The sequence below is a fragment of the Dromiciops gliroides genome, chromosome 2 (assembly GCF_019393635.1).
Source record: "Dromiciops gliroides isolate mDroGli1 chromosome 2, mDroGli1.pri, whole genome shotgun sequence".
Taxonomy (NCBI): domain Eukaryota; kingdom Metazoa; phylum Chordata; class Mammalia; order Microbiotheria; family Microbiotheriidae; genus Dromiciops; species Dromiciops gliroides.
Genome location: NC_057862.1, coordinates 287,745,848 through 287,771,416, shown reverse-complemented (window position 1 = coordinate 287,771,416; position 25,569 = coordinate 287,745,848). Strand labels below are relative to the sequence as shown.

Genomic DNA, 25,569 nt, shown 5'->3' with positions numbered 1-25,569 from the left:
TATAAGCTTGACCATGTCCCCTCCCCCCCACTCAATAAACATCAGGGGGTCCCTCTTACTTCCAGGATCAAATATAAAGTCCTTCAAAACCTGAACCCTTTTTATCTTTCCAGGCTTCTTACTTCTATAAGTATATGATTCCATGACATGCTCATATTGTAAGTTAAGTTCAGTTCTGAGGACAGAAAGAAAAGACCAGCAGTTCTCAAAATGTGATCTGCAGAGTCCCTCAGGATATGTAGGAGTCCCTCAGGCCCTCACAGGGAGTCTGTAAAGTCAAAACAATTTTCTTAACAGTACTAAGATTTAATTTGCCTATTAAAATGCTCCTCCCCTCTCCAACTACATATCTATATGAATCAGGATTTTCTTCATAAACTTCAATCAAAACAACATATCCCAATAGATGGAATGCAGGAGCAAAAAAAGAATTCAGCTGTCTTCTATGAAGCCAGACATTAGGAAGATTTGTAAAAATATGTAAAACAATGCTACTCTTCTCACTAAATTCTTTGTTTTGGAAAATATAGTTATTTTTTATAAAAATACATTATTTGTGTTCATTTGTAATGAGTTTATTATTATTTTTAAATAATAGCCTATTTTTCCCAATGACATGTAAAAACAACTTTTAACATTCATTTTTTAAAACTTTGAGTTCCAAAGTCTCTCCCTGAGATGGTAAGCAATTTGATATGGGTTATACATGTGCAATTATGCAAAACATATTTCCATATCAGTCATGTTGTAAAAGAAAGCACAAACCATGGTACAATGGCACATTGGGAAGCTTTCCTCTTGAATGGCAGAAAGCAGATTCACGCTATGTATATAAACCCTACTTCCAGCCCAATAGGAAAAGTGCCACAGAGCTCTAGCCCCAGCCTGGGTTCCTCCTCACTTCCTAAAGAATGGTACTTGGTATATTCTCTATGGGCAGGGCTCAAGCCACTTTGAATGCTAGCCCTTGGCACAAATGTACAGCCATGATATTTTGGCCCATGTTACACAGAGGTGATGAAAAGTTGACATATATCATCTTGTAAAATGTTTGTTGTTACCTCATAAAGCCAAATGTGGCAAATCAGGAAGAGGACAGCAGGGTCGAAGCTCCATCAACCCTCCCAAATACTTTTCTATTTCTCCTCCTGCACCTACTTAAATAATTTGACTAAGGTGCTCATGCTTTCTCTGAAGAAAGAAAGAAGGAAGGAAAGAAAGAAAGAAAGAAAGAAAGAAAGAAAGAAAGAAAGAAAGAAAGAAAGAAAGAAAGAAAGGAAGGAAGGAAGGAAGGAAGGAAGGAAGGAAGGAAGGAAGGAAGGAAGGAAGGAAGGAAGGAAGGAAGGAAGGAAGGAAGGAAGGAAGGAAGGAAGAAAAATAAAAATAAAGTGAAGAATAGTATTCTTAGGTCTGCATTCAGACTTCATCAGTTCTTTCTTTGTAGGTGGATAGAATTTTTCATCATGAGTGTTTTGAAATTGTCTTGTATCATTGTATTGCTGGATAATAGCTGAATCATTCACAGTTAATCATTGTACAATGTTGCTGTTACTATGCACAATGTTCTAGTTCTGCTTACTTCACTTTGCATCAGTTCATGTAAGCCTGTCTATGTTTTTCTAAAATCATCCTGCTCGTCATTTCTTATAGCACAATTTTGTTCTATTAAAATCACATACCACATATTGCTATTTTTAATGAATTAATAAATATTTTAAAATTTTATCCATTTTACTTGATAATATAGTAAATATTGATAGATATACCCCACATAAATAAAAGCTCTTTGGGACCCTCAATAATTTTTTAAAATTTAAAGGGGTCGGGGGCAGCTGGGTAGTGCAGCAGATGGAGCGCTGGCCCTGGAGTCAGGAGTACCTGAGTTCAAATCCGGCCTCAGACACTTAACACTTACTGGCTGTGTGACCCTGGGCAAGTCACTTAACCCCAATTGCCTCACTAAAAAAAAAAATTAAAAATAAAAATTAAAGGGGTCGGGGGCAGCTAGGTGGTACAGTGGATAAAGCACCAGCCCTGGATTCAGGAGGACCTGAGTTCAAATCCAGCCTCAGACACTTGACACTTACTAGCTGTGTGACCCTGGGCTAGTCACTTAACCTCCATTGCCTTGCAAAAAAAAAATTTTTTTAAGGGGTCCTGAGGCCCAAAAGTTTAAGAACCACTGGTATCCATCATGAACACATAACAGAATTACAAAATATGCCAGCACAGAAATAATGTATCAGTGATGTTTTAGACCATCCTACACAAAGGCACAGATGCTACCAGGAGAGTTGGAAAGAGCAAAAAGATCTAGCAAAAAGAAAACCATTTCCCTCTATTCTTTCTTTGGCAGGTTTGAAAGACTGGGAAAAAAGGCTCATCATATCAGACAGAGCCCACATTGGTGAGTATCCCCACCTTCCCAGAGAGCCCCACCAGACAAAAAGGAATAGTTCCCATCTCTCCTGGGCTTTAGGGTTTATAAAGTACTTGCCTGACAATACTCCTAGAGGATAAACTGCACAGGTATCGTCTCTCTTTTATAATGAGAGGCTCTGGGATGAAGGGAATTGATTTGTCCAAAGTTACATTAGCTTACATAGGGAAGAGCCAAGACTAGTGCCTGGTGCTCTTTCCACAGGGCCCCACTTCCCTGAAAACCAAATGAATGAGAAGAAGAGTAAGCAGCCTCAGACACTTGACACTTACTAGCTGTGTGACCGTGGGCAAGTCACTTAACCCCCATTGCCCTGCAAAAAAAAAAACAAAAACAAAAACAAACAAAAAACAAAAGAAGAGTAAGCTGCCCCTTTCCGGGTCCCATAGCATAACATTCCTCCTGGAGGGAATATACTCAACTGTCACTTTATAAGCCAAAGGAAAAAGTCCTGATCTGTCAGTCCCATAATTGGGCTTGTTCTGCTCCAAAAGGCAATGGCTTTTGGTGCCATCTTTTTCTGCACAAGGCAGAGTTCAGTCCTACCCATTTTTCCTTGCGAGTCTATAGTGCTTACTGTTTTCATCACTCTTTATCCTGCATTATTTCATACGATCTTCCCAACAGCCCCAAGAAGTCAGCCTGGCAAGGGTTGTTCTCCTCAGCTTACGAGGGAAGAAACTGAGATCCAGAAAGGGGCAGTGACTTGCTTTAGGTCATATAATAAGCAAGTGATGGAGCCAGCATGAAAACTCAGGCCTGTGGCACCCCTTCCCTCCCAAAACCAATGTTGTTTCTGCTCTACCAAAAGGCCTTCCATTTCCAAACTTCCACCATTCCTTTCCTAATGCTGACACTGATGCTCCTGGGCACTGTATCCACCTTCTAACTGCTTCTCTCCTCCATTCTCCCATTCCCCCCCCCCCCTTTTCACTTGGCAGTGTTTGATTTTCACCAAGCCGTCGATGGACTTCAGGAAATGCAACGTCAGGCGCAAGAAGGAAAAAAGTAATTATATCTCAACACCTTCCTTCTGTTAGTGATTCTTCTGTCTGCAAGTTGGTGCATGTGGGGAAAGGTGGCTTGGCATTGTGGAGAAAAAATTGGACTTGGGGTCAGGAAGACCTGCCTAGCTTACTAGCTGTGAGACTCTGGGCCAGTCATTTAAGGTCTTTAGGCTCCAGTTTCCTCATCTGTAAAATGGGGGTAAGGAGGCGATTCAGTGACTTGTAAGTTTCCTTCAGTCAGTTATTCTGTCAGTTGGCAAGTACCTACTGTGTGCTAAGCATTATGCTAAGTGCTAGTGAAATAAAGAAAGGCAGGAAAAAAAAGACCCTGCTGTCAGGGGCAGCAGTGGATAAAACACTGGCCCTGGATTCAGGAGGACCTGAGTTCAAATCTAGCCTCAAACACTTAATACTTACTAGCTGTGTGACCTTGGGCAAGTCACTTAACCCTCATTACCCTGCCAAAAAAAAAAGACCCTTCTGTTAAGGACCTCACAGTTTCACGGACGATATCCCTTCCTACTGTCAATCTCTGTTCCTCACCATGGACATAGCTTGAGCATAAGGCTGATGGTGTCACCAAAGTCTTTCGTGCCAAGAGGAATTCCATTCTATCTGAACTATGAATTGCAATAAGTAAGGCCTGAACTAATTGCATTCTCTAGGTCCCTCATTCCCAGGCAGGATTTTTTACTTAAATCTCCAGGTCAGTATTTCCCATCTAGTGTCCCATGGAATCCTGCTGTTTTGCTCAACAAACTCAACAAGCAACCACTATGTACAAGGCCCCGTTGCTTGTTACTAGGGACACAAAGATAGGAGGTGGCTGCGCACTATGATAGAGTCAGGATAAAACTGAATTTAAATTCAGCCTCAGGCACTTAGTATTTGTGTGACCTCGGAGAGGTCATTTAACCTCTGACTGCCTCAGTTTGTAAAATGAGAATTACAAATAATACCCACCTCAGAGAGTTGTTGTATGAATCAATTGAAATAATATTTGTAAAGAATTTAGAATAGTGCCTGGCAAATAGTAGGTGCTTAATAAATGCTTTTTGTTTGTTTTGTTGTTGTTGTGAGGATACAATCAAATTATATTTTTAAAACACTTTGTAAACCTTAAAGCACTCTATAATTATTATTGTTGTTGTTGTTGTTGTTATTCTACAACTCAGGGCCTGCTTTCAAAACATTTACATTTTAAAGGGGGGATGAGGGCTATGGGGAAGAGAACACTAATATCTATGATACAAAAGACAGTGAGGTAAGTACAAAAGAGAGGTCCTGGAAAGTGCTATGAGTAGCATGAGACAGGAGTGCCCCTTTTTACCTGGAGTGGGAGGGAGGTGCCAGGGTGGGCTTCATCCAATCAGGCATTTATTTATTAATGGGGAGAAGTCAGACTGGGAAGGGCCTCAAATGTGGGGCTAGGAAGTTTATGTACTCTGGTAGGCAATGGGAAGCTACTGAAGGCTTTAGAGTAGAGGTGTAATTACATATGCACATTAGAAAGATTACTCAGGTAGTATGTTCTGGATGGACTGACAGGAAAGGCTAAGGCAAAGAATCCAAGTAGGAGGCTGGTGCAATAGTCCAGGGCAGTAAGATTGGGGAGTGGATAGAGGACTGGGCCTGGAGTTAGGAAGACTTATCTTCCTGAGTTCAAATATGGTCTCAGACACTTACTAGCTGGGTGATTCTAGGCAAAAGACTTAAATTTCTGTTTGCTTCAGTTTCCTCAATTGTAAAATGGAGATAATAATAGCACCTGTAGCTCAATGGATTATTGCAAGGATCAAATGAGATATATTTGTTATGTGTGTGTTTTTTAAAAAGTGATTAGCGGGGACAGCGAGGTGGTGCAGTGCATAGAGCACCAGCCCTGGAGTCAGGAGTACCTGAGTTCAAATCCAGCCTCAGACACTTAACACTTACTAGCTGTGTGACCCTGGGCAAGTCACTTAACCCCCAATTGCCTCACTAAAAAAAAAAATGATTAGCACAGTGCTTGGCATATAGTAGGCACTATACATATGCTTATTCCTTTCCCATCTCTTCTTCCCCCATGATTCTAACATGTTCTGTCAGGAAATTCTGTTAGTTGCACTTTTCTTCCCCATCTAATATTAAATATTAAATTTTGTGTATCAAAAATCACTATATCTAACAATCTACATGAAAACAGGCTTCATTTCCTCTAATAACTGACTCAAAGGTCATTTGCCTAAGACTCTCATTAGTGGAGATTTATCACTCGATGTTCTGTGCTTTTATAACGGGCACATTTGGTGACAGCTTGAGAGAGGAGAGATGTGGTCTGCTGGCTTCCAGCTTCAAGAGAATAGACACATGGTTCTGCACTCTCTTCAGGTCTGAAGGGAAAGAAAGATTTTGGAAAGAAGTCAATATGCAGAGGAGCTGGTGACCTCAATCATGTCCCTATTCTTAGCTGGCTATCTATACTAGAGACCAGGGAATTTTCCCATGGGTGAGAGCTAAGACTCTCTCTTGGTTGAGTTGAATTACCTAACTCCCAATGGGAGACATGGAAGAGTCTGTACATTGTCTAATATATATTCTCCTATGTATACTTTTCTCTATCAACTGGGATAAATTATTTGCTCTTTACTCCATTTGTTTTTGTGGGGTTTTTTTAGTGAGGCAATTGGGGTTAAGTGACTTGCCCAGGGTCACACAGCTAGTAAGTGTTAAGTGATTTGAACTCAGGTACTCCTGACTCCAGGGCTGGTGCTCTATCCACTGTGCCACCTAGCTGTCCCTCTTTACTATATTTGTTAATTGTGGAGTTGGCATTTAGAGAGAAGGGAGTCAAGCCTTAGATATACAGCTTAGGGCACTCCTTCCCCATGAAGGGAAAGTGATCCGGAGCACAGCTTGAACTTTAAAGTTATTTCTCCTAGACTAACAATATTTAAGAGAGCAGACAGATATAATTCTAGTCTAGTCCCTCCTCTCTTTGAAGTGAGCAGAGTGGGATCATCTGACCCAAACCCCCTGCTTCTCCTCCTGGCAGGAATCAGTCTCCTTTGGAGAAGGGGAGGGGGAGGAGACTCTAAAGATATCTATTCATGCTTCCCTTGCAGCCAAAATTCCCAGTGTAGTAAGCTGGAGATGAGGACATGATTGAGGTCACCAGCTCCTCTACCTAAGGGCTTCTTCCCAGTCTTTCTCTCCCTTCAGAGACCTGAAAAGAAACCAGAATCAAGTCTGTTTCTCGCTGTCTCTCTGTCTCTCTCTCTCTCCATGTCTTTCTCTCTCCTTCTGACCCCCTCCCTCTGACTCCTTCCCTCTCTGTCTCTCTGTCTGTATCACTGCCTCTGCCTCTCTCTCCCTTCTCTCTCTCCCTCCTCTCCTCTCCTCTCCTCCTCCTCCTCCTCCTTCTTCTTCTTCTTCTCTCTCTCTCTCTCTCTCTCTCTCTCTCTCTCTCTCCCTCCCTCCCTCCCTCCCTCCCTCCTCTCCCTCTCTCTGAGTTGGAAGTCAGGATCTCTCCTCTTTCAAGCTCTTATCAAGGCATGGAACACTGAGTGATAAATCTCAACCAATGAGGAGAGTCTTATGTAAATGACCTCTGAGCTAGCTGTTACACCTCTATTTTGCTCCAAAAATTCCCCTCTTTCATCTCCTGGGGTCTTTTAACAACCTAGTCCCTTCAACCTAGGATTTATGGGTCAACTCAATATTTTAAGCACAGAAGTGAAACATAGCCAAATGAGTTTGAGAAACACTGATCAGGAATGGTCGGAGAACCTCTATCAAGAATCACATTTGTTTGAACCTTATTTTTACCAATATCTTTCTTTTTTATATATCTTCCATTTTTTATCTCCTTCATTTCTAAAAATACTCAGCCATCTCTTATAACAAAGATTTAAAAAGAAAAAGAAAAGCTGCTCAGCAAAACTAACCAACACATAAATTGTATCTGAGAGTATATGTAAAATTCTACTCCCATAGTCCTCCACTTCTGCGGGAGAAAGTTTAAATTTTCTCAACTCTTCTCCACGGCCAAGCTTGGTCATTATGATTACATAGTTAAGTTTCATTTTGTTTTTGTTCTAGGGGAAAAAAAATTAATGAACTTTGAACAAGATCCTGATTTGTCACTGTTCTGATCACCAGCCAATCACTGCCTAGCAAGGATTCCCCTAACCAATATTGTTCCTGCTGAAAACTGTGCCCCTTCCTGTAAGAGGGGAGAGAGGAGGGAAGGGGGAAGGGATGAAGCATTTATTAGGTGCCTACTATGTGTCAGGCACCGTGCTAAGTACCTTACAAATATTATCTCATCTGATCCTCACAACAACCCTTCAAGGTAGGTGCTATTATACCCCCATTTTACAGTTGAGGAAACTGAGCCAGACAATGGTTGCCCAAGATCAAACAGCTCTAAAAAGTATCTGAGGCTGGGGGCAGCAAGGTGGCACAGTGGATAAAGCACCAGCCCTGGATTCAGGAGTACCTGAGTTCAAATCCAGCCTCAGACGCTTGACACTAGCTATGTGACCCTGGGCAAGTCACTTAACCCTCATTGCCCACAAAAAACAACAAGAACAAAAGTATCTGAGGCTGGATTTGAATTCAAGTCTTCCTAACTCCAAGCCCAGGACTCTATCCACAGCACCCCTAGCTACCAAAAGTGAACCACGGAGGGAGAGTTTATATGTGAAAAGAGAAAACTGGACTGAGAAGAATGAAGAAATAATGGAGGAATTTCAGGCAGATAGGTGGCACTGTGGATAGAGGATCAGGCCTGAAATCAGGAAGCTTCATCTTCCTGGGTTCAAATCTGGCCTTAGGCACTTACTAGTTGCATGACCCTGTACAAGTCACTTCACCCCGTTTGCCTCAGATTCCTCATCTATAAAATGAGCTGGAAAAAGAAATGGCAAACCACTTTAGTATCTTTTCCAAGAAAACCCCCAAAAGAGAATCAGGAAGAATCTAACCAAAATGACTGAACAACCACCCTGTGCCCTCCACACTCCACCACATGGGTAGCCCTGGTCCAGCCGGTGAAGGGCAAACCTAGACCGATGGAAAAGAGAAAGATGAGTGATGCTCTGTGAAGACTACGGCTCTGGGCCTTCTGTAGCTTCAGGCCTAGGGATGCTTACCTTCTGACCAAGTGTTTTCTACTTTTGCACCTTACTTAGTCTCACAAGAGGCTTGTTCACCAAGTCGCAGAAGATCATTTCATGATTTAGAGCTGAAAGGGAGAAAGGGACTTTAGACATCTTTCAATCTAATCTCCTAATTTTAGAGACGAGAAAATTGGCACCCAAAGAGAGGTTAAGTGACTTGACCAAGTTCACAGGGGAGCAATTGCAGGATTGGAACTCAGATCCTCTGATAGCAAGTCCACTGTCATTTCCACTAGTGAAAGCTACTTCTCTCTGTTAAATGTCCCTGATCTTTTGAATACCAACTCAAGACCCCAAATTCTCTGACCTTCTTGACCCCTCAGGCTACTTGGCTCCCTGGGCCTGGAGATCCAGAATGCTCAATTTGGGATCTGAGGACCTGGGCTTGAATCCCAGCTGTCTCATTTACTTCCCTAAACTCTCTTTGCTTCAGTTTCCTCATCTTTAATATAAAAGAAGTAGATACACCGACTTCTTTTGGGGGTGGCGGGGCAATCAAGGTTAAGTGACTTGCCCAGGGTCACACAGCTAGTAAGTGTCAAGTGTCTGAAGTCAGATTTGAACTCAGGTCCTCCTGAATCCAGGGCTGGTGCTTTATCCACAGAGCCACCTAGCTGCCCCCTAACAATTTCTAAGGCCTCTTGAAGCTCTAAATACATGATCCCATGATATTCACAAAAGGCCATGTGGTGTGTCAGAGAACTAGCCTCAGAGTCAGGAAGACCTGGGCTCATTTCCCACCTCTGACACATGCAGGTTATGGCACCAAGGGGAAGTGACTTAATCTCTTAGTTCTCCAGGTAATTCTTTAAGACTTTATATGACATAGAAGTCGCTGCTTTGCATTGATAGATTGGAGTTTCTTCTCTGGAAGGTTCTTATAACAATTAAATCACAGGTCAGGTAAAAAAGAATTGGTATGGACCATATTGAAACCCTAATTACCTTTTCTCCCCTTCCTATCACTATTGCTCTCTCCACTGTTCTGGTCTGACTTATTTTCCTTCTCCTCTTTATCTCTGCCTATTTCAGAACCAATGAGGGTGTTTTCCAGGACTTATTCACAAGGGAATAGAGACTATATAAATTCAGAAACAATAGGTCACAGAAAGACCATTACAAGTATGTAAACAGAAAAGCTCCTTATTCTAGGGCTGAGTGACCTTTAAGTCTTTGGTCGTTGTTCAGTCATGTCTGACTCTTTGTGATCCCATTTGCAGTTTTCTTTTTTTTTTTTTTTTAGTGAGGCAATTGGGGTTAAGTGACCTGCCCAGGGTCACACAGCTAGTAAGTGTTAAGTGTCTGAGGCTGGATTTGAACTCAGGTACTCCTGAATCCAGGGCCGGTGCTCTATCCACCACGCCATCTAGCTGCCCCCCCCCCATTTGCAGTTTTCTTGACAAAGGTGCTAGAATGGTTTGCCATTTCCTTCTCATTTTACAGATGAGGAAACTGAGGCAAATAGAGTTAAGTGACTTACCGAGGGTCATACAGCTAGTAAGTGTCTAAGGCTCCATTTGAACTCAGATCTACCTATCTCCAGGTCTATCCACTTTATCTACTTTGCCATCTAGATATCCCTTAAATCTTCTTACCTAACCCTTAACTGAAGTTGCCCAAGCCTATGCTGGGCTAATCCCAATTCTCCTGGGCAGCCAAATCTAGCAGCCCCCAAAAGAATCAGAATGTCATCTTCACTCCCAGCATACATACCCCCACTAGGATTTTCCCAGATGGGTTCTCTGAACCCAATGCATTGGTCCATTCTACAATGCCCAACCCACTCTTAGTCAATCACCAAGCCCTCTGGTCACTTACAAAGGCATTCCTGTTACTTGCTAATGTGTTAGCTAACTCACTAGACTCAAATTTGGGAAGTGGTATAGATGGGACCTTCACTGGAGGTGGGGGGAGGCTCACTGGGAGACCCCTATGCCAATGAAATCACAGGTCTAGCTTCTATCCCTAAAAAAAGGATTTTTCTTCACATAAAGCTTTCCCTGGTCCCTTCAAAGATAATAATTGGCTCTGATTAACAGACCACCTCCATATCTCACAACAGGTACTGTCCCCCTTTACACCCTATTTCCCTACCTGTCCATCTTCTCCACGTCAAAAAAGGGGACCAGGAGACTGCCCCCCTTTCCTCCATGACTGCTTCCTGACCGAGTCTGCACTGACTCCTGTCCCTGCCCCCAATCCTCTTTTCCCCCTTTCTCTGGGTCTATCACCTTTACAGGGCATGTCAGGTCTCATCTCGTCCCCCATCCCAGCCATTTTCCCTTTGATCTGTGGTGATTCTGATGCAGTGGCAAGACAAGCCAGGGCCTGCGGAAAGAGCCAGAAGGGAGGATGCCAGGGTTCCCTGCTCCAGGCAGACCACTAGCCTTTTGCTCACATAGCATCTTTCTGCTCTAAGATTCTGGACTCGGGGTACTAGCTTCAAATCCCTGCTCTAATCCCAATTAGCAGTGTGACTTTGGATGAGACACTTCATTTTCCCAGCCTTGGTTTCTTCATCTATAAAATGATGGGGTTAGACTAGCTCCCTATGAACCACGATTATTGGTCCATTCATCAAGTTCAAGCTTAAGTCCTGGCTCTCCCTGACCACCCTAGCCCACAAACATCCCCTCTCCCCTCAACTCCTACGGGTCTATACCCCTCATTTGGAAGTTAGTATATGCCGTTTTATATTGATATTTAAATGTTCCTGTGTTCTCCTCATCCCCTAACAAGCCTGTAAGTTTCCCAAGGAGAAGACCCACATTCATTTTTTTCTCTATCTCCCCCCAAATTCCAGGGTAGGAGCAGCTGAGCCCTGGGTTGGACACCCTGGTATATTTGTTTACTCATTGATTGGTTACATTGGATATATCACCAACTGGATAATTGTCTTCAGATCACTAGATACTAAAATAAGCTGGGACACCGATTTTCAATTTATCCAATCATTCCATTGATTAGATTTTTCTGAAATACATTTCATAGAATCTTATAGCTGGAAGGACCCTTAGAGACCATTTAGTTCCACTTCCTTCTTTTACAGATGGAGAAACTGAGGCTCAGATAGCAGAAGCAACTTGTTCAAAAACATAAGACAATTAAAAATATACCCTCTAGGGGCAGCTAGGTGGCATAGTGGGTAGAGTACAGGCCCTGGGGTCAGGAGGACCTGAGTTCAAATCTAGCCTCAGACACTTAACACTTACTAGTTGTGTGACCCTGGGCAAGTCACTTAACCCCAATTGCCTCACCAAAAATACCCTCTATATTGAATAGCATGCCAGGAGGTAAGGATTGGTTAAACAATTTGGGGACCAAAGAAGTAAAAGGGAAAGAAGGATTTATCCACCGGGATAGAAACTTCCCTGGTGGGAGAGAGGGAGCAATATTCCAGCCCATAGTCACTCAAACAGTAGTACATAATACTTAAGTTATATTTTTGGATTCTGACAGATCTTAACTGGACCCCTACTCTCTTTGTTTCAGTATTGGTACCACAAAGAAAGGAATTGGACCAACATACTCTTCTAAAGCTGCCAGGACAGGACTTCGCATCTGTGACCTCCTTTCAGACTTCGATGAGTTTTCTGCAAGGTATGGGCAGGAATTTTGACCTTCTAAGGGAGAGAGAAAGTGGAGAATGGTGTTTGCCCCTGAGCATATCCAAAAGCTAGGAGACAGAAAAAAGAATGGATAGACTTAGAATCAGCAGTTATCCCTCTGATCAGCTCCTCTAAGAGCCAGGCCCTGGGGAGTTCAAGGGCTCCTCCTCAGAACATCTGGGTACATCTGGAATTCTACCTGAGAAAAGACTGACTTGTCTGCTGTTTTATAGGTTCAAAAACCTGGCCTATCAGTACCAGTCAATGTTTCCTACTTTGGAAGTGGATACCGAAGGACAGCTCAAAAAACTCAAGGTACAGGGGGAGCTAGGTGGCGCAGTGGATAGAGCACTGGCCCTGGATTCAGGAAGACCTGAGTTCAAATCTGGCCTCAGACACTTAACACTTACTAGCTGTGTGACCCTGGGCAAGTCATCTCACCCCAATTGCCTCACCAAAAATAAATAAATAAATAAACTCAAAGTACAGGTGCTATGCTTGGGCTATTTGAAGGTGACCATAAAGTGGAACAGAGATGTCATGGAATTCAAAGCTTGAAGAGACCTAATCCAGTGGTTCTTAGCCTGGGATCCCATGAACTTGTTTTAAAAGTATTTTGATAGGGTCAGGTAGGTGGTGCAGTAGATAGAGAACTGGCCCTGAAGTCAAGAGGACCTGAATTCAAATCCAGCCATAGATATTTATTAGCTGTTTGACCTTGGGCAAGTCACTTAACCCCCATTGCCTCAAAAAAAATTTGATAACTATTTCAATTTAATTAGTTTTCTTTGTAATCCTAATGTTGGGTTTTGTTTTGTTTTTTTGGTGAGGCAATGGGGGTTAAGTGACTTGCCCAGGGTCACATAGCTAGTAAGTATATTTTCTATTACGCATTCTGAAAAAGAATCCTTAGGCTTCACCAGGCTGCCAAAGGGGTCCACGACACAAAAAAAGGGTTAAGAATTCCTGATCTAGTCCAATTTTAATCATTTTATAGGTATGGAAACTGAGGCCCACAAAGCAGAAGTGACTTAACAAAAGCCACATGCTGTGCTATAAGAAATGATGAGCTCAATGATTTTAGAAAAAACATGGAAAGATTTCTACAAAATAATGAAGACTGGAAATGAGCAGAACCAGGAAACCATCGTATACAGCAATAGCAATGTTGTCTGTTTTAAGAGCAAATAGGCCGGATTTAGTATCAGATGACCTGGTCAAAATACTGACTCAGTATTACCTGTGTGATCTTGCATAATAATTCTCCTATCCATTGACCTCCATTTCCTGCTCTCTAAAAATAAGAGTTTTGAGTTAGGTGGTCCCTCTAAATCCCTTCTGCCTCTAATCTTATAATCCTAAAAAGACAGAGAAGTAAACAGGGTGATACCTATGCCAGTGGCTCCCTTCCAGTAAGGCCTAGAGTCAGGGTTTCTCTGTTACTTTTGGAATAAACTGGTTTTGAGTTTTGAAGGTCATAGTTGTATTGTAGCAGTGGGGGTGCGGAGGGGAGGTAGCAGAGAGAGAACGCTTCCCTCTCAATTGCTCCTCATCTCCGTTTCTACTTAAACCTGCAGGTCTTTGCTGAAAGAATCAGACCCATGGTACGAGATGGAGTATACTTTATATATGAAGCTCTCCATGGGCCCCCAAAGAAGATTCTTGTGGAAGGTGCCAATGCAGCCCTCCTCGATATTGACTTTGGTAAGCTAAGGGCCCAGCGGAACCAGCTCAGGCTGAAAGTAATGGCTGGTGGTTACCTAAGGGTCTGGCATGATTTAGAGAGTGCTAGGCTAGAGACTGGGATAGGTTTTGATAAGCATGGGGTGGGATCTCCCATTCCAGCATGGAGAGGTAGGTGCTGATTTTACAAGGCCATGGACAGGTAGAATAAAGTTAAACCCACTTTTTTGATCTGCAGCTCAGAGTTGATGATGGGGGAGCCCTAGAACTGAGTAATGCTCTGTAAAGGTTTTCATGGGGGTGGAGGGTCTCAGGACAGAGGTAGCCAAGGGAAAGCTGAAACATTCATTCATTGTCCCCTATAGATACAGAATGGGAGGACAGTGCTGAATAATAGTTAGCTTTGATTTGGTACTTTTAACTCTCTAACCTTGTCAGTTAATCACCTGGACACTTCTCTGATGCATTGGTAGTTAAATAAGGGGTGTTAATGCCTGGAATATCCTTTCTCACCTTGTCTAAATGCCATTTCCTGCACGAAACTTTCCCTGATCTCCCCTGGTCATCAGACCTCACGTTGCAGTTGGTTCTGTAATTATCTAATACACTTCTAATATATTGTTATGTAATATATTTAATATATTGTTGTATATTCCTATGGTGTTATGTATTAATATATTACCTCTAGTTGTCTTTTACTAAACTGTGTTGTTGTTCAGTTGTTCAATCATGTCAGATCCTCCACTATCTCCTGAACTCTGTCCAAGCTCATGTTCATTGCTTCAATGACACTATCTATCTGTCTCATCCTCTGCCATCCCCTTCTCCTTTTGCCTTCTATCTTTCCCAACATCAGGGTCTTTTCCAATGAGTTCTGTCTTCTCACTATGTGGCCAAAGTATATCAGCTTCAGTATTTGTCCTTGCAATGAATCATCTGAATTAATTTCTTTAAGTATTGACTGATTTGATCTCCTTGCTATCCAAGGGACTCTCAAAAATCTTCTTTAGGTTGGAACTCAAAACTATAAATAGAAATGTTTATTTTTTTTTTAAGTCTTATTTAGCACCATGATTTGAAAGCATCGATTTTGTGGCACTCAGCTTTCCGTATAGTCCAACTCTCAAAGCCAAAGATTCCTACTGGATAAACCATATCTTTAACTATTGTGAGTGAGATTTTCCCCACCCCTTAGATATAAGTGATTTAACTGTGGTAATAATCAGTATTATATGAGGGGCAGCTAGATGGTGCATTGGATAAAGCACCCACCCTGGATTCAGGAGGACCTGAGTTCAAATCTGGCCTCAGACACTTGACATTTACTAGCTGTGTGTCCCTGGGCAAGTCACATAACCCCCATTCCCCCCCCCAAAATATATATACATATATAAAATCAGTATTATATGAGACAAATGGTGATTAAGTATTCTCTAGTCTCTTAAGTTAGTGTAGATATTATATCACTTGTTCTTTATGTGTTTTGAATATTCTTTAGTGGCTTAATACTTGCAATACTTGGAAACTTTGTCTCTTGACCATTATCCCTCTCCATTGTGGTTACATGTTAATCAAGGGTCATGTGTCAGCTTTGTTGTGATGTCCCTTCTTTTTTTTTTTTTTTTTGGCAGGGCAATGAGGGTTAAGTGACTTGCCCAGGGTCACACAGCTAGTAAGTGTTGTGTCTGAGGCCAGATTTGAACTCGGGTCCTCCTGAATCCAGGGCCGGTGCTCTATCCTAGGTGCACCACCTAGCTGCCCCCATGATGTCCCTTTTTAAAAGGTGCATTGTGGTTAACTACAACACTAAAAATAGTGTCTTCTAAGCTGAAGGAACCAATCAGCATTGAGAATTAGGACTATAGCATTCCGTGACACAATATGTGACACAGTCTGGGCCAAATCAGTGAGCTGCCTGAGTGCCAGTCACATTAGGTGATTCTGTCACTGTCACTAAATGCTCATGTGTATGATTTGTTTATTGGTGACCATGTTTCAATGTACCCTTTCTGTACCATCTGCAATATGCTCTGAAGGTGCAATGGGAGGAGCTCCTGTAGGGGTGTACAACTACTGGGATCCCTATACTCAGGGTCTTTCAAGTCCTACCCCTGACTGACCAGCTTTATTGTGAGATAGACCCTCTCTCAATAAACCTATTTTCTATGGCTTAGAGACTTCACTATTTCCTTTTTTTCATTGGACTTAGATATTCTCGCGTCACGATACGGGCCTTTATCAGAAAGGTGATGTCTCTGCTTTTTTTAGTATGCTATCCAGATTTGCCATAGCTTTCCTTCCAAGGAGCAAAGCATCTTTTAATATGAGGAAGATAGGAGCATGTCAAATGTCATTGGTTGAAATATCTTGTCTCTTTCAGGCACTTATCCCTTTGTAACCTCATCTAACTGCACCGTGGGGGGAGTGTGCACAGGACTGGGGATCCCACCACAGAATGTGGGAGAGGTGTTTGGTGTGGTTAAGGCCTATACCACCCGCGTGGGAATTGGTGCCTTTCCTACTGAACAAATCAACGTAAGTCTGCCAGTTAAACCATCAGCTCATCTTACTGAGGGTCTACTGAGTACTGATCATAATATATGGAGCTGGATGGAAAGGATCTTAGAGATCATTTAGTCCTGCAGTAGCTAGTTGGTGCAATAGTTGGGCCTAGAGTCAGGGAGGTCTGAGTTCCAGTCTGGCTTCACACACTTACTTGCTGAGTGATCCTGGGTAAATCACTTAACCCTGTTCACCTCAGCTTCCTCATCTGTAAAATGAGCTAGAGAAGAAAATGGCAAAACACTCCAGTATCTCTGCCAAGAAAACCCCAAATGGAGTCACAAAGTCAGACATGACTGAATGACAAAAACAATGGCATTCTATAGATAAAGAAACTGAGACCCAAAGAGGTTTCCTTAAATCAGGCGAGTAGTGTGTAGTAGAGCCAGTACTGATTAGACATCACTTCCTCTCAGTCGACCTCAGTTTTCTCATCTATAAAGTAGGACTTTGCCTCCCTCTGGGGGCTATCATAAGGACCCAAGAGAAAAGACTTACAAAAGTGCTTTGTGAAATGGAAGTCCTCTATAAACAGGAGGGGCTTACTAGGTTCTACATAAAAAGTCTAAGACCGGGGCAGCTAGGTGGTGCAGTGGATAAAGCACCAGCCCTGGTGAACTCAGGAGGACCTGAGTTCAAATCTGGCCTCAGATACTTGACACTTACTAGCTGTGTGACCCTGGGCAAATCACTTAACCCTCATTGCCCTGCAAAAAAAAAACCCCCAAAACAAAAAAGTCTAAGACCCAGTCCCAGCCCCAAGGATCTGAAGACTGACTTGACTTTCATGTCCAAACAAGTTAAAAAACAGAAGAAGGTATAACAGAGTACAAAGAGCCCAGGACTGAGTCTGGAGACCAGTCAAACAGCTGCTACTTTTCCAAGTTATCATAGGAAAGACTCACTCAAGCTCTCGGGATCTGTTTCTTCAGTGGTAAAATAAACAAGTTAGGCTGAATGATCTCCAAGGTCCCTTTCAGGAACAAGTGTCTTTGATTCTAAATCCATGGGGCTGAACTGGGAAAAAAACCAGAAAGCCCTGTCTGTGCACAGTAGACAAGTATTTGACTAGGTTAGAGCTTCCAACAGCCGTGAGGCAGTGGCCATAACTGAGTTCAAATCGAGACTCCAGCACTTACTAGTTGTGTGACCCTGGGCAAGTCACATAACCTCTGTTTGCCTCAGTTTCCTCATTTGTAAAATGGGGATAATAATAGCACCTACTTCCCAAGGTGGTTGTGAGTTTCAAATGAGATATCTGTAATGTGATCAGCACATAGTTTATTATTGTTTGGTTGTCTTGAGTTGTGAATCCTTTGGGGGTTTTCTTAACAAAAATACTGGAGTAGTTTGCCATTTCCTTCTCCAGCTCATTTTACAGATAAGGAAACAGAGGCAAACACGTTAAATGACTTGGCCAGGGTCACATAGCTAGTGTCTAAGGTTGGATTCGAATTCAGGAAGAAGTCTTCCTCACTCTAGGCCTTGACATCTAACTGCACTGTGGGGGGAGTGTGCACAGGACTGGGGATCCCACCACAGAAAGTAGGAGAGGTGTTTGGCGTGATTAAGACCACTGTGCCACCTAGCTGCCCCCTACCTGGTGTTAAGGGTAAAATTCTAGCTAAACTGTCTAAAATATCTAATGAGTGGTCGCCAATAAATTATAAGCTTTAGCAAGAGTTAGACTTTTAAGCATTTATTAAGGAGAATAAAAATTTGGTAAAGAGAGAAGAAAAGGCCTAGGTTCCTATCTATTAAAGGGAGAGCGCATTTCTAGCTCCCTTCTCCACCAGCATCCCCAGGAAAAGAGCCCCAGTCAGAGCGCCAGGCTCCTCCTTTCTTCCTCCCACAAGCAGACGCCACTTCCTGATGCCAAAGAGAAGACTCCTGGTCTTGCCCTCAAAGACCTTCACTTCATGGGGAGCTTTTCTACAGTAAGTCTCCAGCAGGTGGCATCACTCCAATCATTACACTGGTATAGGATATTGTATAAATATGGGGGGGGCAGCATTCTAATGCAATGAAAAGGATCCAGGGCTTACCAGCTGTGCAAGACTTGTAGATGAGTCATTTCCTCTTTACCTCTGTTTCCTCTTCTATAAAATGAAGGTAATTATAGCTGTACCACCTGCTTCCCAGTAATGTCAGCTATTGTTCTTAGAATGGACTCCTGTTAAGGGGACCCTGTCAGAATCCTCAGGAACTGACCAGTCCCACATCTGGGAGAGGAAAGAAGGGCAGCAACACCCCAGGTGTTTGACCCCACCAATCATCAGAGAGGCTACGGGGAGAATACATCATAGTTTTGAAACATACTCACAAATGTCAAAGAATAAATAGTATAAGAAAGGATATAGTGCTGCGGGAAGAACTCAGGTCTAGAAGGAAACCCTCCCCCCTTCCCCTCAGCTCTGCTACTAGTTTGCTTTGTGAACTTGGGCGGGGCTCTTGGAATCCTAGAGTCTCAGAGCTGGAAGGGACCCCAGCAGGAATCCTTTCTAGGACATCCCAGACAAGTGGCCCTCCAGCTTCCAACCTGAGAAGCATCAATGATGCCAAACTCACCGCCTCACAAGGCACTCCAGCTCACGCGGACAGCTGCAACTGTTCCAAGTTTCTCTTCTATATCAAGCTGAAGTATACCTCTGGGTTCCAGAAGTATATACTTCTGCCCTCTGGGGGCAAACAGAACAAATCAAATTCCTCTTTGGTGTATTATTTTAAGGTTGCTCTCATGTTCTCCCTAAGTCTTTTCTTCTTTAAGCTAAATATACCCAGTTCCTGAAACTGATCTTACTTTGGCATGGTGTTGAGTCTAGTGGTTCCCTCCTGTGTGGGCCCTGGAGGAAACGACATTGGACATTCTTTCCAGCACCAGCATTCAAGGGTTCTGTGAATTAGGGCCTAAACTTATGAGTCTCCCACTCTAAAGCTGGAAAATAAAGAAAGAAAGTTGGGATGGAATAGTTAGAGAAGTCCTCATGGAGAAGGTAAGAATTGAGCTGGGTCTTGAAGGATGAGTGCTTTTTAGCCGAGCAGAGAGGAAAAAACAAGGTGTGAATCGGCATCCTGAAATCTCCCTTCTCTTTGTGCAGGAAATCGGAGACCTGCTACAGAACCGAGGCCACGAGTGGGGGGTGACCACGGGCAGAAAGCGGCGTTGTGGCTGGCTAGACCTCATGATTTTGAGATACGCACACATGATCAATGGATTTACTGCGTAAGCAATTGTTCCTTCGATGTGCATCGAGTCTTTGCTCAGTGCTGTGCAAGGCCACACTGGGAAGAAGACTGAAGGGGAATAACCCTAGGCGCTGCCCCTGGTGGATCTCACAGTCTGAGGCATAGGGAAGTCAGTCAGCCAACAAACATTTATTAATCACCTACTATGAGCCAGGGATCAAAAAAAAAAAAAGGAGCTTGTATTTTAATGGGAAAGTGAACATGCCCAAAAAACCCCTGTAAATACAAGACATAGATATATGTGTATGCACACATAAGCACATAGATATATAGATATATATGATAGGAAGATAGATAGATGACAGATAGAAAGATAGGTAAATAGGTCGATAGATGATGAATGGATGATAGAAAGTTAAGTAGGTAGGTAGGTAGATGGATGATAGATAGATAGGTGATAGATGATAGAAAGAATGAAAAAAGAAAGAAAAAAGATGATAGATGATTGATAAATAGATGATAGAACAATAGATAGATGATAGGTAGGTAGATGGATGATTGATAAATAGATGAAAGATAGAAAGATAGACAGACACATACATCCATATACATAAAGAAAATGGAAATTAATCTCGGAAGGGAGACACCAGCAGCTGGGAGGAGCAGGGAACACCTTTCTCAGAAGGTGGCATCCCAGTTGAGCCTTGAAGGAAGCCAGAGAAGTGAGGAAGGAGATGATTCCAGGTGTGGGGGACAGCCAGGGAAAAGGCACAGTCAGGAGATGCAACAAGTAGGCCAGTATAGCTGGATTGCAATGTATGGAGGCAATTCAAGTGTCAGAACATTAGAAAGAAAGAAAGAGGCAGGTTGTAAAGGGTTTTGTTTTGTTTTGAGGGGCAATGAGGGCTAAGTGACTTGCCCAGGGTCACACAGCTAGTGCGTGTCAAGTGTCTGAGGTCAAATTTGAACTCGGGTCCTCCTGAATCCAGGGCTGGTGCTTTATCCACTGCACCACCTAGCTGCCCCTTGTGAAGGGTTTTAAAGGACAAACAGAATTTTCTACTTGATCCTGGAGGTCATTGACAGCCAGGAGGAAAAAAACCAAGATTCACAACCAAGAAACAGTGAAGAAGTCAAAACAATATCAGTAACATAAGAATTTAGGTTTATCCAATTTTGCAAAAATAATGAACACTCAGCTAGGAGGTGCAGTGGCTACAGCACTGGACCTGGAATCAAGAAGACTGAAGTTCAAATCTAGTCTCAGGCACTTCCTAGCTGTGTGATTCTAGGCAAATCACTTATCCTCTGTCTGTCTCAGTTTCCTCAACTGTAAAAATGGGGATAATAATAGCACCTACCTCCCAGGGTTGTTGTGAGAATCAAATGAAATAATATTTGTAAAATTCTTAGATAATATTTATTAAGTGCTTAATAAATGCTTGTTTCCCTCTCCTTCCCTCAAATGTAGATTACTTAAAATTTGCTTTAAATTCAGAGACTGAGTCTTTACCACTGACACCTTTTATACACAAATTCTAATTAATACAAACTAATTCTTAGCCTAAGTCAAACATAATTAGAAAGATGAAACTTGGGCAAAAAAAATAACCATATGATATATTACAAATTCAGATGTAATTGTTCACTTTTTGAAATTATCCACTGTTCTCTTTGTGTTCCCAACCACATTCATTGGAGCAAATAAATGAGAGGTGATTACTACCTTTGGGAAAATGATAATAATAATAATGATCTCATGTATGTATTGACATGTTAAGGTTTACAAAGTACTTTCCTCGGGGCAGCTAGGTGGCGCAGTGGATAGAGCACTGGCCCTGGAGTCAAGAGTACCTGAGTTCAAATCCGAACTCAGACACTTAACACTTACTAGCTGTGTGACTCTGGGCAAGTCACTTAACCCCAACTGCCTCACTAAAAAAAATAAATAAATAAAAATAAAATAAAGTACTTTCCTCACAATATATCTATGAAGTAAGTAGTTCGTGTATTATTATAATTATTCCCATTTTACAGATGATGAAATTGCATCTCAGAGAGGAAAAGTAATTTGCCCAAGGTTACACATCTCACAAATAGTAGAGGCAGGGAGTCTTCTGACCCCTGAGTTCGTTGCTCTTTCCAATATGTTGTGTTCCCTCACAGGATGATAATCCGAGGATAATATTCTTTGGTTGGAAAGATTCAAGTTAGAATTATGTTAACTTCTACTTATTCAACCATCTTCAGCATCATTCTCAAACAGTGTCTATAGGATGCTACTCATTCCTGTGAATAGGGCTGGGCAAAAAATGTTAACATTTTCAACATTTAATAACTAAAATGTTAATTATATGTATACTTTCATTATATGTATGAAGTATTTATATTATTAGTATAATTACATTATATATGAAAATTGAATTGATTATATTACTGGTATAACATTATATGTATGAAAAATACCTGAAGTGAAAGGTTTTTAGCATTAAGATTAATTCAGTTTCCTACATTTTGCTCCATAATTTCTCTAAATCCCCTTTTTGCCCAGAATACTCAAATCCCTATTTCCCTGCATGAACATGTATAAATTCCAATCTCCCAGTTTTCTTTCTTTTTTCGGGGCAATGAAGGTTGAGTGACTTGCCCAGGGTCACACAGCTAGTAAGTGTAAAGTATCTGAGGTCAAATTTGAACTCAGGTCCTCTTGAATCCAGGGCTGGTGCTTTATCCACCACACCACCTAGCTGCCCTAAAATCTCCCAATTTTCAATGGCCAATTGAGTTTGAGAAACATTCTATGAATTTCACTGAGCATTACTCTGAGTACAGCACAGTACTAGGCACAATGGAAGAAATGAGTGAAGAAGACATTGTTCCTAACCCACAGGTGGTGGTCATAGCCCAGATGATAGAACAATATTTACACATGTGAAAAATGAAATTGGAAAACAGAACAACAGAAGAGACGTCCTTTTCTGAGCCTTACTTTCCTAATCTGTAAAATGGGGATTCCTGAAAGACCTACTTTATGGGGCAGCTGCCCAACCAAAAAACAAAAACAAAACAAAAAATTTTTTTAAAATACCCACTTTAGGTTTGTTGTGGGGAAATTGCTCTGTCAACTTTAAAGCATTCTGTGAGCTATTATTAATTATAATATTTGATTACATAACATTTTCTGAAATACTTGGTTTTGAATAGGCTGGCATTAACCAAACTGGATATCCTGGATGCCCTAGATGAGATTAAAGTCGGTGTTTCATACAAGCTGAATGGAAAAAGAATCCCATACTTTCCAGGTAAGTAGCTTTCCTTCTTACATGAATTGCGACACCTTTCCTCCTGACTTGGTCAGAATTAGAGAGTTTGGGGGTAGACCCTTGTGAAGGGTTCTTTAGAGAGGCATCCTTTCCATTTCTTCAGTCTCTAAAATTTGACACGAGGATTTTGATTACTATGGTCTGATTATGAGTCACTGAGACACAGCAGGGCAAGAATACATGGCCATGCAAAGTAATAAATGGGACCTCGGTGAGACAGATCTGTCTACAGATACAGCGCAGTCATTTAGGCCACAGAATATAGTGCAAAGTGCACCGGCCCAGGAATCAAGAGGCCAAAGTTCAAAGTCTCGATGTACAATTTCCTCTCTGATAAGTCATTTTATTTCTGTGAGACTGTTGTCACCTCTGTAAATCATAATATTTGCTTGCTAGGGAAATTAAATAACATGGTACATGTAAAATCTTTGGTAAACCATGAAGTCAATTTTAGGAGGGACAATGCCGAATTGGAGATTTCCAGAGAAGACTCCCAGGACAAGGAAGGTATGATAGGTAATGCTGTTGGAAGCTCATTAGAAAGAACTGGTGCGGGGCGGCTAGGTGGCGCAGTGGATAAAGCACCAGCCCTGGATTCAGGAGTACCTGAGTTCAAATTCAGCCTCAGACACTTGACACTTACTAGCTGTGTGACCCTGGGCAAGTCACTTAACCCCCATTGCCCCACAAAAAAAAAAAAAAAAGAAGAAGAACTGGTGCTCTTTAGCCTGGAAGAGAGAAGACTCAGGGTAGCCATGATTGCTATCTTGAGTGTTCGAAAGGTTGTTACAGAGAAGAGAAATTAAACTTGTTTTGCTTAGCCCTGGAAGGTAGAACCTGTAAGACTTCTGCAGCAAGAAAAGTTCAGTATGAAGAAGTGCATAGCAATTAAAGCTGCTCCAAAATGGAATGGATTGCTAGGGAGTTGGTGGATTCTGAGTTGCTTAAGGTCTTCTGAGGGAAGCAAGACAACCATTTTTCAGGGCTGTTGCCAAGGGGCTCATCGGGTAAGGATTGAATTAGACCATCTCAGAGGTTTTGTCCAACTCTGAGATTCTATGATTTTTTTTTAAATTGAACCTATGATTGTATAGGTGCTCCCTTTATCAATGCCTAAGTCACTGAGAGCTTATGTGTCAGAGAAAGGACTTGAAGCTGGTTCTTCCTGACTCTGAGGACAACTTTCTACCCACTACACCAATGCTGTCTCTTTCTGTGATTATCATCAGCCAAAAACAGTAGAACAGAAGAAGTTTGGGACCAAGTGGCAAGACACCTAGGCTGTACTTCTAACTCTTTCTGCTTTCTATCTGTGTGCCATGGGACAATTCCTTTCAGGTTCCTGAGTCCCAGAAACCTCCAATGAAGAGGATCATACATGCCTGCCTCCCTCCCTATCTCATTCCTTCATCAGTCATTCATTAAACATTTGTTAAGCACCTGTTGAAATTGCAATAGGTATTGAAAGAAATAATGGGGGCAGCTAGGTGGCGCAGTGGATAAAGCACCGGCCCTGGATTCAGGAGTACCTGAGTTCAAATCCGGCCTCAGACACTTGACACTTACTAGCTGTGTGACCCTGGGCAAGTCACTTAACCCTCATTGCCCAGCAAAAACAAAAAAAAGAAAAAAAAGAGAAAGAAATAATGGAAGCAGCTAGGTGGCACAGTGAAAAGAGCTCCAGCCCTGGATTCAGGAGGACCTGAGTTCAAATCCGGCCTCAGACACTTGACACTTACTAGCTGTGTGACCCTGGGCAAGTCACTTAACCCCAATTGCCTCACCAAAAAGAAAGAAAGAAAGAAAGAAAAAAAGAATGAAAGGAAGGAAGGAAGGAAGAAAGAATGCCTGTGAATGCCCTTTGGAAAGTAAAAGACTTATAAATAATTTCATACAGTAAGGAGCTCTTCAGTAGATAATTTAAAATCTTTTGATTTTGCCAAAATGGAAATGTTCCATTACTTTTTTTTTTTGCTGGGCAATGGGGGTTAAGTGACTGGAGCGTGGAACATGTCCCCTAAACATGACTTGTACATTCCACCAATGTGTCTTTGTCCTGTCTTTGTCTTCCACTATTATATTCCTAGCTCTCCCCTAAAGCATAGTTCGAATGCTAACTCCTCTTTGAAACCTTCCCTTTCCTACTCTTCCCCACAACCATCCCAAATTCCCATTGCCTAGGACCCTCCACCCTCAGACTTCACACAGTACTTTGTTTGCACTTTTCTACTTACCAGGCAATCATATGTATGCATATGTCTGTATTTATCTATCTGTCTCTCTCTCTGTGTATATGTGTGTATGTGTACACACACACACACACACTAGACCAGTGATTTCCTCATTTTGAGAAAGTCCAAATAACAAAATTCCCCTCTATTAATGCTAAGAGGCACCTTCTCTATAGCTCATAGAGTTGTTTAGAACACTGAGGTTAAAAGACTCACCCAATGTCACACAGCCAGTATATGTCAGAAGCAGGTCTTAAACCCAGAACTTCCCAACTCCAATGCAGACTCTCTAACCACTAGATCATGATGCCTCTATGTATAAGAATCTACATTTATGTCTTACCCCTTACTAGACTGTGAATTTTAT

At 42.0% G+C, this 25,569-nt stretch overlaps 1 protein-coding gene across 1 annotated transcript in view; it reads left to right on the top strand.

Moving 5' to 3' along the window:
- ADSS1 (adenylosuccinate synthase 1) overlaps window positions 1-25,569 on the top strand; it is a 91,333-nt gene that overhangs the window by 56,765 nt on the left and 8,999 nt on the right. The window contains exons 4-11 of the mRNA XM_043986593.1: window positions 2,357-2,407; window positions 3,382-3,448; window positions 12,102-12,209; window positions 12,451-12,532; window positions 13,795-13,921; window positions 16,281-16,435; window positions 19,561-19,685; window positions 22,853-22,950. Coding sequence (XP_043842528.1) covers window positions 2,357-2,407; window positions 3,382-3,448; window positions 12,102-12,209; window positions 12,451-12,532; window positions 13,795-13,921; window positions 16,281-16,435; window positions 19,561-19,685; window positions 22,853-22,950 — 813 coding nt within the window. The remainder of the gene's footprint in view (window positions 1-2,356; window positions 2,408-3,381; window positions 3,449-12,101; window positions 12,210-12,450; window positions 12,533-13,794; window positions 13,922-16,280; window positions 16,436-19,560; window positions 19,686-22,852; window positions 22,951-25,569) is intronic.